General features: G+C 35.0%; 2 protein-coding genes across 2 annotated transcripts in view; both read right to left on the reverse strand.

The window, feature by feature from the left end:
- The window catches only part of LOC140139777 (2-Hydroxyacid oxidase 1-like), a 39,350-nt gene that overhangs the window by 7,407 nt on the left and 17,870 nt on the right, over window positions 1–14,073 (reverse strand). The gene's annotated exons all lie outside the window — the stretch shown is intronic.
- On the reverse strand, window positions 1,043–7,530 carry LOC140139780 (2-Hydroxyacid oxidase 1-like). The gene is made up of 5 exons (XM_072161493.1): window positions 7,194–7,530; window positions 4,841–4,963; window positions 4,552–4,703; window positions 2,664–2,921; window positions 1,043–1,109 (listed from the first exon to the last, which is right to left on the reverse strand). The coding sequence occupies exons 1-4, from the start codon at window positions 7,226–7,228 to the stop codon at window positions 2,689–2,691; spliced, it is 543 nt and encodes a 180-aa protein (XP_072017594.1). The 5' UTR covers window positions 7,229–7,530; the 3' UTR covers window positions 1,043–1,109; window positions 2,664–2,688.

Raw genomic sequence — 14,073 nt, forward strand, 5'->3', positions numbered from 1 at the left:
CAATAGCAATCAAGCTTAAACTTTAAATTAGCACCCGATAGAGGGCAGGGCCTGAAGAATGAGGGAAATTATGGGGTAAATATTTTACGGAATAAACTGCATAATCATATTATTTAGATTTATTCCGTTAAAAATCTTATTTTAACTTATCAAATTACTAGTTTTTATATTCTATGGTGTCAAATATTTAATATGTGATCCTGTCTTCTGGAGTACAAGAGTATACTCTCACATGATACTTAATATGTGATCCTAATACAGTATCTCATATTAGTTTTCATGTTCTCCTACCCACTATGGGTGATTATGATCTCCAAAGTTGCCTGTTTTGACTAATTTGATCAATTCTGATTTTCTATTCTTCTTCTGCGAAAATATATATGGATGCAATATAATTATGTTTTTCTTCCATGTAATGAATTAGAGGTTAATAACTGCGCATCGGTTATTTGGAGGGCATTGTGAAAAATCTAAACATTTTGCCTTTGGAACCGAGGGATATTCCGAGGTCCAAAGCAAAATGTTTAGATTTTCACAATGCCCGACATATAACCGATGCAAAGTTATTAACCTCATTCATAACTTTCGTCACTTTGATCTTTTAACTTTACAAAATAACACAAAATTTTCCTCAAAAGTTTTTACATCATTCCCTTTCCCAAAATCGATCAGGCTAAAACAAAACGACCAATAACAAAAGTGCGTATCAGAATCTGTGCAAATATGGTAGCGCGCAATCCAAATACGGCAGCCAGCGCGCGCGCAGTTCGTTGGACGCACAATACGGCGCACGCAGAAGTCAATTGTGTGCGACATTGGAACAATTACGCATTTTGCGGTCAATTGTGAGATATTAATGACCTCGATTTGCGTTCGCGTTTTCACAAATAATAAAATATGATTGGATCGCACGCATCGCGTTTATTAATGAGGTTATGAATGCATATTAAAACATCTATTCTGCAATTATATTTTTGATTGTTTTGATACAAAATAGAAAATACTCACCCGTGACCACCCCTTTCACAACAATTGGTAGCTTGGCTATATCACCATTAGCTATTGCACGTATTACTTCCGGGTTGTTGGGGTCATAACAATTCATTATTCTGACAAGAACATGGCAAATTATTACGTTATCTCTGCCTTCAACACCTTTGTCGTTTTAATTCACAACTTATTGTTTGAGTCAACACTGATTACTATTCTGAAAAATAATTGGTTGAAAGTCAAAATGTAGCGTTCATATGCAAAAGGTGATACAACTAAAGGTTGTCTGTTCTTTTTCTTTGGTGTAAATATTGATGCCCAAAGAGATACGTCCACAGAATAAAATTGGAAATTTGCACCTTACACGAATTTCTACCCTTCCTTTATTGCTCTAAATTGGTTAGTTTTAATAAACATGCTCAAAGCATAACTAATCTCTCCGGCAACAGACCGGTGTGAATTCAAGAAAAGTCTGGCATGTCAACATTACATTGTGCACAATTTGAAATAACGATATGAATATGGCAAAACCATAACGAATAAAGCGCTTGGTAACTTAGGACATTACCATCTCACTGACGTATGTAGCGCCCAGTGAACATTTACTCGCAAGCGATTTACGGCATCTGAAGTTGTAAAACAAGTTTCATTCATTTTATAAATAAGGAGAGTTCTCATGACGGTAACCTATTTTTTTATTTATTTACTTACTGAGAAGTAACAGCAGCGCTGTCACCTTCGGAGCCTTATTTCACCATTTCAGTTTCCTCTTGTGAAGATGGCTTGGGAATAGTTCCTTCAACTTTGTTTCTTCTCTTTGCTTACTAATAACCATACAAAATCGGTACGTGCCCCCCAATTGATTGCAAAATTTAGAAAATCCCATATGAAAATTACCGAAAAACGTCTTGTGCCCCCCCCCTTCCATTCAGACCCGGTAGCCCCACCCTCCATCATGGTCGGTGCGCCCTCCCCCCCCCCATATGATGACCCACGCTACGCCACTGAAAATCAGCTTGTACTTAAACCTATGAATAGTAGGGCTAGCTACACTAGCAAGTGCCACACCGTTGCAACGGTCGACCCGGAGTGATGTAAGAGAGCATTTATTTATTTATTTTTGCTGACCAAGAAAAGGAATTGTTGTTTTTACCATTTATATCCTCGATTGTGCCATAGATGATAGGCAAGTTCAAATGAATATTTTAAGTAGTGGATACCGGTGCATTGAGCTATTCCAGTTGAAATACCGTAAAACCTCGTCTACAAGCATAATAGAGTGTTTTGATGAAAGCTTAATTTATACAAATCAGCCGTAAATATACCAATAAAATAGATTGGTCTTCCAAAAGTACTTGTTTGTATATGCTTGTATCGGTAATATTATTTGCTTAAACTGCACAATGTTATCATTGTGTCGATGAAGGGTGAATGGATTAATTTAGCTTTCATCAAAAGCATTCTATATGCTTGTAGACTAGGTTTTACGGTAGATACACCCTCTATCATGTCTATGGAAGACATCACAGGAAGTATGAACTTAAAATGGGGTAACCTGAATAAGTGACTCCATTTGAAATCTACACCCCCTGTATGGGATATTAAGGTCATGTCTTCCATTAGGGGGTGTGTGGATTTTAACTGGAATAGCCCACGTGGTTATTCTCTATTACCTATATTCTTCTCTGGGAGGCATCTTTACCTTCGTTTCATGCCACGCCTATTTTCAAGTACAGGGGAATCAATTGTCACTACTACAGCCTTGAATCCTGCTCTTTCTGCTTGCTTTACGAAATATCTAGTCACCTTCCGATTTTTATAAAGGTGTATTTGCAACCAAACCATGGCATTAGGGGCTGCTAATGAAATGTCTTTAAATGTGAAGAAGGCGCAGTGGCTGACAATCATAACTGTGTTGAGACTTTCTGCAGCTGTGGGAAGAGAACACAAAGAGATATTAAGATATAATTTGTACAAAAGATTAGCGCAAACACTCAATATTTGGCCTGCATGCAGTTTCTTCATGAGTCCAGGTGCCAACCTGGGGGGGGCACTCCCATATATTGACATACGTCATGTGCCCATGAAAAGACCCCGGTATTTTTGGCAAATCATACACCCAATGACCCCGTTTTTTCACTGAATGACCCCCTCTTTTGAACAATTAGTCCTCAAAATTGAAATTTCGGCGCGCTTCGTATGCATTTTGAAAAAAATAAATGAGGTTTAGTCTGTATTGTACTGTAAAATTGGGTAAAATGCTATTTTTGATTGTTAATGATGTGAAATTTTGGGCGCTCCTATACAAAATCACCCCATTTTTGACATTGCCAACACCGAATGACCCCCTTTTTTCTGAAAATGTCTACACTGATAAACCCCTAGTTTCGTACGCTTGTGGGCACAGGTATGTCACTTTCATATTCGAGTGCCTCCTCGGGGGTGCCAAACTCGGTCGAATGTTTAGCTAATGTCCAGACACACAATCCAGAGGCGTGCCATTCGCATCATAGATGCGAACTATACGTAGATCTCCCTGGGGAAAAACCTTTCTCCCTCCAAATTCACCCTTTAGCCCACCGTAGAGCAGTTGGTGCCACTACTTTGTTCCATCGAATGTTGGTGCCACTACTTTGTTCCATCGAATGTTCGGAGCGAGCTATAATGCCGCGATTTGTCTTGACATTAAAAAATGTTATTGGGAACTTGAACTAATTGCGAAAAAACTAAACTAAAAAACTTAATTTAAGGGGTACCGTCAAAATGGAGCCCCATATTCTTTTGAATATAGCAAGGCTAGTTTTCATATGAATATGGGCACGTTGTATATCAATGTTTGCAGTATGAACCAAAGTTTCAGAAAATAATAAAAAAAACAATATGTCAGTCACCGTATGCAAATGAGCTGAGGCCAAAGGTCAAAAATCCAAAAATTGGGTAATTCAAATAATGAAAACTTAGTTTGAAATTACACTACTTTATGAGTTGTTATGGAATTGTTCATGTCTATAAACACTTTCAGGCACTTTTAGTGCAACCTAATTCGTATTTTTCTCTTCAAATTTTTGTTCGTGATTGCCATGGCAACTGCGCAAGAAAACGACACATGTTTTAGTTTGCTGGATGGGGATAAAATCAAGAATATCTCAAAAACCAAAGAGAAATTAAAAATTCCGGCTTCATTTGTTTGCAAAGCGCAAAAAAATCACACACACACACACACCCCCACACACAAAAGTATCAATTTTTTTATACTCCTAGCATGTTAGGAACCTTCTGAACTTTCAAAACTAAGTTTTTATAAGTGCGAAAAGTACATTTTGAGATATCGGCCTTTGAAAATAAAGAAAATATAAAGAAACACATAATGGCGAAAGTGCGAGTGAAAATATCCATAACTTTAGAAAGGAATGTCCGATTTCAATCAAATTTGCAGCAAATCTTATACTTTCTCTGGAAATCAAAACCTCCTTTTCTAAAGAGAAAATAAAGTTGACGGTACTTCCCCCCTAAGAGCGGAGGTACAGTAATGTCAATCAGAACATAATCCCTTAATCTTACCTCTGGCAGTAGCCTTATCTCCTTCAATATCAGCAAATCCTTGACCTGCTGTAGGTGAAATGCAGATAGGAAAACTTACAGGGTGGCCCAAAATAGTGGTAGAAAACTGACGATTTGAAACATCTATCAGCACACGTGGACGTAAGCGATATCTTTATAATGATAAAACAAAATAATAGAATGCATGGAAAGTATTATCAGGATTACATTTGATTTATTTCATTTGTACCATTTGTTTATACTATTGATGTCGTTCGTCGAACATCTCAACTTCAGATTATCTTCCTACCTTTTAAAAGCTTTCTTACAGTCCTCCATTGTCTGTCCCTCATCGGCACAGTCCATGTACCAGTTAAATTCCTGGGCAGGCAATACCTCTTTTGCTCTGTCTTCACAATCTTGAATGCATACACTGATAAAAAGAATTAATGAAATAGTGTAATAACTCGGGGGAAGTTCTACTTAATATCTATTGTCGCAGTACAACAGGTTACAGGGCTAAAATAATACCTACTAGAATTTCGAGGGTTCAGAACCAGAAAGCCGTAACTCATTCATCATTTCATCATAATTTATTTAATTCCATATCAAAAAAATACATAATTACATACATCAAAATCAGACAATATTAAAATATCAAAATACATCAAAATAAAAAAAATAACTTAATTACAACAATTAACAAGACATGTTATAGAGGAGAAGGCTGGAAGGCCAAATAGGCCTGTAAAATGCCTTCCACTATAGGGGTTGAAACAAAAAGAAACAAAAATAGTTTAAAAACAAAACAAAAACAAAAACAGCCAAATAGTACAACTACGGAACAAGACAAGGACGGGGCTCAAAGAAATTGATAAACCAAAGGTTAAATTTGTTTTCACTATGACCAGCTCTCACAAAATGCTCAAATGGTCTCCTGTGGGAGCAGGTGATTGTAAGTTGTGGCTTTCTGGCTCTCAACCCTCGCTTTCTGCAATCTTACCAACCCCTCCACCGAAAATTGCCTCTGATACTAGTGTACAATGAAAGTTGCGAAAGACACTGCACTTCGGCTAAACTATTATGTTAGTTCATTCATTCATTCAATTCATTTATTCACACATGATTGTACATAAATATAATTACAATATTTCCAAAATCATATCAAAATTTAAGCATTAACAACAAAACATACAAAATCATATACAAAATTTAAGCATTAACAACAAAATTAATTTAATTAAGTAGGTACATAATGAAATGTATCTGAAGCATAATACAAAATTAGTTAGTTTTGCCTCAATGCACAAGCAGGCTGCGCGTGGACACGGAAGTGGGTGGGCTCAGGCGTTTCCTCTTGTATCACTAAATGATCATCTATGTGTAACCCTTATTTCCTACTTTAAGAGTACCTTACTAATTGTATTCTTATTTGAGTATAATATTGCCGTGTAATCAGCAGAAAGAATAAATTAGAACATCCTTGATGTATTTATTATCATTTATATACAATATAAATAATAGGGGTCCAAGAATTCACCCTTGAAGTACACCCCAACTTATATTGTAACTTTAACTATTGATTTAACAATTATTATCATCGACTGCACTCTTTCCAAATGTTGGCATAATATCATCGTAAGGACAATTTGTTGCTTCTAAGAATATGTTACACGGTTCAACAAATTGATTAAGGATATTTCAAACAATAAACATGTTTTATATGTGTGTCGACGTGAAAATCGATTACATGTTATGTCGGATGTCTGTATTATCGATTTTACGTCACCAAAAATTCTTTACAAGTTAAGGAAAGGGGTATGAACGTTTGGACAGTATTTATTGTGGGACATTAGAGCACATCAGACATCGAATTGCATTCTGAATACGAAGAATGTCCTTCTGATATCAATTCGCAATGTAATACACATTTTATTGCAAATCATTAAAATTGATATTTTTGATATTTAACAGTACTTGAAGTAAACTTTATAAATCTGATGATTTATACTTAAAAGTGTATGTAGGTGGGATGAAAAGCCGACGATCAATTGAAAATTTGGACCTTTCGAATTAAAGATATGAATTTATTATACAAAAACACAAAAAAAAAGGTCTTGTGGGGAAAAAATCCATATCTTCAATATAAAAGGTCAACATTTTCAATTGATCGTCGGCTTTTCCTCCCAACTATATACACTTTAAGAATATATCATTAGATTTATAAAATTTATTTCGAGGACTGTTATATATCAAAAATTTGAAAAATATCAAATTTTAATAATTTGTCATAAAATTTGTATTATATCGTGAATTTCAAAAATGAAAATTATTTGATATCAGAAAGACATGCTGTCGAAACGCCATAAACGCTCATTCTAGATCCCTTAAGCATTTACTGGAAACATAGTGGGAATCATAAAACCTGGCTATATCAACTGCTAAACCCAGTGACTGCTAATTCCCCATTTTTTCGGGTGGCGCAATCACTGGGTTTTAGCGGTTCTCGGAAATAATGTGTTTAAAAGGCCCTATAGTAGGGCTACTGTCATGAGTGAAGTCGTATTGCATACCCTCTATTCCCCTCTGGATAGCCTACGCCACTGCACGGTGGTACGCACAACTTGTTTGTTTAAAAAACAAAAATAGATGGTTATACTTACAGAGTAGTACCGCCAAATTCCTTCGAAGTAGTCATTGTAAAAATGAGTAAATACTAATTTTAGCCGGGAATTTTAGCCACAATATTAAATTGCAGGTGGTCATACATCCGGGTCATACAGCAATTAGCGATAAAGTCCGATCCGGGCCGGGGTCAAAATTGTCGACCGTCAATTCAACGTTTCAGGAAGGTTTTGCCAAGGACTACAAACTGCTACATGAATTTCCTGTCTTTTACACATACAAATATCAGTGACTTTGCCATTCAGTGACCTTGCTATTCAATAAAGCGTGGAGACCTTTCAATTAATGAGCCCGTCACACAAGAAGTCACACAAAATGTATCAACTTATATTAAATCCTTTTATTGAAAATGTCAACAAAAGTTATTTAGCAAAATGCATATACAATGTATAGTGCAGTCATACCACAACGAAGAAAATACCATGTCTATTGGGATTGAGGAGCAGATTAAGGCCTTGGATATTTCTATCAAGGACTCATTCGCAAAAGTATATGATAAGATGGAGCAAGTTGAGACTAAGGTCAACGATCTCTTCTCAATGAAGATAGAAATTACAACAGAAGTGCGTATGTGTTTAGATGCCCAGCGGTTAGAGCAAAAATATGACCTAGACAAGTTGGAACAATACACAAGACGGGAAAACGTAAGAATTTCTGGTGTCCCAGAAAATGATAAAGAAGACATTCCGCAAATTATCATAAAGATTGCTTCGGATATTGGTGTAAATCTAGTCACCAGTGACATCTCGACTGCGCACAGACTTGGTAAGAGTAAGGTTGGCTCTATCAGACCAATTATCTGTCGTTTTGTTGCTCGCCACAAGCGTGATGAATTAATACAAAACAAGAAGCGGTTCAAAGAGCTCCAGGATTATAAAGGAAAAATTTACATAAACGATGACTTAAAGCAATATTATAACATTATCATACAAAATAGATTAGCATTTCTTTGACATAAAATGTTAGTTTTTACTGTCAGATATATCCCCTTTTATATTTGAGCCAAACAACTACGTCAAAGCAAAGAAAATTGGAATTTACTACCAGCGCGTATGTCGCCAATACGTACCACTCCTTCGGTCATGTTATGGTACGACCCTTTGTTGTGTAGATCACCGTCCCGCACTGTGTGTTATGAACATCGTGTATGCGTTCGACTAATAATTCCATCGTAATAATAAGACGCCGGTTCCGGCGCTTTATTCAAAATATCGGATTTTGACAAAACTACAGCACCTAGAGTCTTGATTTTTGCAGGGTATATTGGTTTAATAAAGTACAATATAATTGTGTAAAAAAATGAATTTTAAAAAATCAGCGAGGGCGTCCTCAACAGCAAATGTTATAATATGGCTTTAACAAGCCTCAGGGCTAAGCTAATGGGTTATGCTAAATCCCTCCCAAACGTGAAACGAGTCAACACAAATAATGGCAAAATACTACAGATGACAAGCTGGTTATTCTAGAATCACCTGATGACCTTTTTCACCTAAACATGGATGAGATTGACTACACACGTTTAGGTCTCAACAGACCAGGCTTCCAGCAAAAGAAATAGGACAACGCGGGGAGTAAAGACCAAAGAACTCTCTCGAATAGAGAACACCCTACAAATGTAAATAATGTAAATAATGTAAACAACGATCATATATATAATGCAACATCATTTATTAACATAATGGTGCTAAACGTCTGCGGATTTCCTCAAAGATTAGTGATCCTGACTTTCTTCAAACTATTAATTCAAAAGACATTTTCGTTGCAACTGAAACCAAAGCTGACACTTGTGATTTACCTAATCTCCAAATTCCTGGATTCGTGCTACACTCGAAGACTCGTGCTAAATTTAAACGCAAGTCAGGAGGTATCGCTATATATATAAAAAACAATCTCGCAAACCACATGAAGCTGATAGAAAGCAAATACGATAACTCTATTTTTCTACAATGTGATGATTCTATTGTTGGCTTCAAGTTCCTTCTATGCTCGGTTTATATTCCACCCGAATCCTCAAGATTCTCCAATATTGATATGTTTGATCAACTAGAAGATGAACTTTTAGATTTTTCTTCACCATTTAATCGGGATAAGCTTCCTATTTTTGTATGTGGTGATTTTATTGCTTGGACTGGTGAACTAAATGATCATGTTGACTGTACTGATGACACTTTTAACCATTTAAGCAATGAGATCAATGATAACCTACAGAGTATAGCTTCACTGGATTCCCTTGGTATCAAATTAGATAGGAATAGCTTACATAAGAAAAATAATAACTACGGGTACAGATTACTTCAACTTTGTAAAAATATGAATATATTCATTGCTAATGGTAGACTTGATGGAGATGAAATTGGTAACTTTACTTGTAAAGATTCTAGTGTGATAGATTATTGTATAATGTCTCCCGAAATTCTTGCCAAAACAAAGAAATTTGTTATATGTCCTTTTGATCCTACCTTATCTGATGTTCATAATCCTATCCATGTATGCCTAACATGTACACGTAGTAATGATTCAAACTGTCATAATTTGAAAGGTGATAATAACAATTTTGATGACAATGTTATGCCAAACAGCAAGATTATTAGACCTAAACTCAGTGACAATAAAAAAAAGGTCTTTCTTGAACACTTTCAGATTGAGCAGTTGAATGAACTCACTATTGAAATTGACAAGATCTGTAATGATTTAAATCCAGATACCGCTGCCAACAATGCTTATGATATTGATATTGATGTTGATATTGATTCCATTGTATCTTCGCTAAACAACATATTAATTGACTCTGCAACAAATGCAGGTTTTTGTAAACCAGCTAACTCTAACAGAAATAATTGTAATCACCAAAAATTCAAACAACCTTGGTTCAATAACAAATGTGACACGCTGCGAAAAAAATTTCGCAATGCAAAAAATAATTTTGCTCACAAGCAAACCCAGGGCAACAAACATAAAATGGTTAATCATGCTAGAAACTACAAACTTTGTATTAAGAAAGCTCGCTGTGACTATTATAAAAAGTTGGGTCAAAAGCTCCGTTCCATGAAAAATACTAATTCTAAGCAATTCTGGAAGTTGATAAACAACAAAAACAAATCCAGCAATATTAGTCCAGATTTCAATGACCTCCTTGAGCATTTCAAAAACCTCAATTCATCTGATAAAAATGATCCTTCAATGCCTTATATTGATGCTGATAACGAAAATAAGGTTATTAATAGTGATTTTACAGATGACGAAATTATGAAGGCAATTAAGAAATTGAAATGTAACAAAGCTTGTGGTATTGACAATATTGCTAATGAATACATTATTGATTCTTGTGAGTTAATCACTCCTGTTATCACAAAAATCTTCAATATTATCTTGAACACCGGACTAATTCCAAAAGACTGGTGTATCGGCATAATCACTCCAATCTTCAAGAAAAAGGGTTCCGCAGAAAATCCGGAAAATTACAGAGGAATATCTATACTAAGCTGCCTTAGTAAACTCTTCACATTATCAATCAATGAAAGATTAACCCTGTATCTTGACGACATGGGCACAATTGGTGAAAACCAAGCTGGTTTCAGGAAAAATTACTCAACTCTTGATCAAATCTTTTCATTTAAAAGTATCATCGACTACTACCTTAAAAATAATAAAAAACTCTTTTGTACATTTGTAGATTACAAAAAGGCATTCGATACTATCAATAGAAACAAACTTTGGCGTAAGGTCCTAGCATGTGAAATTAATGGTAAAATTCTTACAGTAATTAAGAACATGTATAGTAAGGCAAAATCATGTATTAAACATTCAAGTGGTAATATCTCCATCCCTTTTCAATCAATGATAGGGGTGCGGCAGGGAGACAATCTCTCTCCACTATTATTCTCCATTTATTTGAATGATCTTGATTCAGAATTGTCAAAAAAATATAGTGGTCTTAAAAGCTTGTCTAAGAGTATCGAAAAAGACATTGAATTCAATGATATTGTTATTTACCTTAGCATTTATTCACTACTGTATGCTGATGGCACAATTATTCTAGCCGAAACTGCCAATGATCTCCAACGTGCCTTGAACACCTTGCACACGTTTTGTTCTGACTGGGACCTTGAAGTAAATGCTGGTAAAACCAAAGTTTTATTTTTTTCAAAGGGAAAAATTAGAAATATTCCTTCATTCACATATGGTGATAGTAATGTTGATGTTGTTTATTGTATATAATTACCTTGGTATCATCTTCAATTATAATGGTTCTTTTAACAAAGCCAGAAAGAAACTTGCCACAAAAGCTATGTTCGCAATAATTACAAATGCTAGAAAACAAAATTTGCCTATTGATATCCAGCTCCATCTGTTTGACACCCTAGTGATACCAATTCTCCTTTATGGTTGTGAAGTTATTGGTGTAGATGATAACTATGTAAATAGGAAAAAGAATAACACAGATCTTAGAGAAAATTATATTCTTGAAAAGGTCCACTTAAAGTTTTGTAAAATGATTCTTCACATTAATAAATCAACTCCGTCGTCTATGGTTTTAGGTGAACTAGGACGTTTTTCAATAAATGTATACATTAATTGTAGAATTATTAACTTTTGGAGTAGACTAGCAACTAGTGATTTACGTAGAACTTCCAGTATTATGTATAAACTATTATATTCACTTGACCAAAAGAATGAATTAAATTCTAATTGGATAGTTAAAGTTAAAGATACACTTAATTCATGTGGATTCTCTTACATTTGGAACTCACAAGATCCTAAATGCAAAAATCCACATAATTTCATCCTCCAAAGACTAAAAGATCAATTCAAGCAATCCTGGCTCTCTGATACCTGGCATTCAAACACTTGTATTAATTATCGCATATTCAAAACTGATCTTAATTTTGAAAATTACCTAATCAACCTTCCACGTAAAGATGCTATCGCACTATGCAAATTTCGAACAGGCTCAAACAAAATTCCAATTGTCTCAGGAAGGTTTAACAACATTGATAGAGTAGATAGAATATGTAATTTATGTCATTCAGACATCGGTGATGAATTCCATTATATTTTCATCTGCCCCACATTTAGTACTCTCAGAAATAAATACATTCCATCGTTTTATCTTAAAGGGATAAATACTTTTAAAATGAATAAGCTCTTCAATGCAAATAAACAGACATTAAGAAACTTAGCTATATTTTGTAAAAACATTATACAAACTTTTTCAAACACTGTGTAGTATTATATTAGTAATGTAGTGACCTTTGACTTCATATCCACATGTTATTTTAATTGTGCCTTACATGACTTATATGTTTGTTGAGGGCGCTTTGCTCTCCTTTTCTTGTACACCCCTGGTGGGTTTAAGAATCGAGTTAATAAAATAAACTTGTAAACTTGTAAACTTGTTTCCACATACAACGCATGCGCGTTGCAAATGCCTGTGTTGGAGACTAGTCACTAAGATTTCAGCAAGCGGCTTTAGTTGTCTGGTGGTTTCATCAAAACTTTTACTATTTTTAGCAACGCGACCCTGATATTTGACCTATCATGCTATATTTGGCATTGTTAGTTTCAGAAATGATTCAGGAATTCCCATGAGCCTGGTGAGGTGGAATTGATGGCGCTAGACCACATACGGATAGAAGAAAGAGTCAACTTTTGTCCCAAAAAGTGCACTCACACAGTAAACTCACTGAAAAGAAGTACAAAACTTGGCACTTAAAAATTTCACGCGACTTAACAAAATAACCTTTGGACTAATAAATAGTCTAGCAGCATGGAGAATATTCTCAGCTCCATTTTGATACCTGGTGAGGCCTATACATTCCAAAATGTTCATGCTGTGTTGAATTATACAAAAATGACCCCATTTTGGCAACTTTTGTGGATGAATTGCAATGGGACATTTCGTGCTGGAGAGTTCTTGTCTAAAGGTTGACAAGGGATTTGATATGCGGAAGTTGTTCCGGCCGGGAGTTCAAAAATGATATTAAAATTTCAATATATCATCGTATATCTTAGTAATTTTTCCGATTTTTACAGTCACGACTAACAATTCGGGCAAAAATACCCCGGGAAAAATACGGATACAGTAATTTTAAACCTTAAAGGAGGATTTCGTGATCCTAGCATCCTCTTTTTATGACATTTTTCAGTAAAAAAAAAAAAAAAAAACCTATTCCCAAAATTTCAGTTGATTCCGATATTGCGTTTACGAGTTATGCATGATTATGTGTATTACACTGCTCCATAGACAATGCGTTGTTATTTCGTTCTGGTGCACCAGAACGAAATTCAAATTTCACGATATCTTTGCTAAACGAATTAATCTGCAAGAAATATTTTGTACATAAACATTATGTAGCCAGAGGTTTCCAGTGATATAAAAATCTCAACTTTTTTTGAGAAAAGTGGGGGATGAGGCTATGGATCACGAAATGCCCCTTTAACATTATGATATTTATGTTTGCAACGACCTTTCTCACATATATGTGCAAAATTTGGTGAGACTCATATGTTCCAAGAAATTGACGTTTTTGTAATACGCAATTTCGCTTCCAGTAGTTTGATTTCTGTACTTCCCAGCATAGGTTGAACCAAGGTCAGACACGTTAATGTACTAAAACTTAGAAGGGGCATTTTAAATATCACAGTATAGAAGATACTACCCGTATACGGACGTTTGGCTCTATTTTGAACAGTTTAAATTAACGCGTGGTCCCTTTGTTTACTTTTAAATTTTGAACTTTTGAAGATTTTGTTGCCCTGAAAATTAAACAAAATTGAAAAAATTATAATTAGTTAATTAAGTTTTAAAAAAACCGCAATTTACAGCTTTAAAAATTAAATAAAATAAACAATTTTTTT

The sequence above is a fragment of the Amphiura filiformis genome, chromosome 18, assembly GCF_039555335.1.
Source record: "Amphiura filiformis chromosome 18, Afil_fr2py, whole genome shotgun sequence".
In the NCBI taxonomy this organism is placed as follows: Eukaryota; Metazoa; Echinodermata; class Ophiuroidea; order Amphilepidida; family Amphiuridae; genus Amphiura; species Amphiura filiformis.

Excerpts from the sequence above, each read along its gene's own strand:
- LOC140139780 (XM_072161493.1), bottom strand. The coding sequence starts at position 7,228 with ATGACTACTTCGAAGGAATTTGGCGGTACTACTCT. Across the intron at positions 4,964-7,193 it reads GAATTTGGCGGTACTACTCT|TGTATGCATTCAAGATTGTG; the intron begins GTAAGTATAACC and ends TCTTTTTATCAG. Across the intron at positions 2,922-4,551 it reads AGATAAGGCTACTGCCAGAG|CTGCAGAAAGTCTCAACACA; the intron begins GTAAGATTAAGG and ends CTCTTCCCACAG.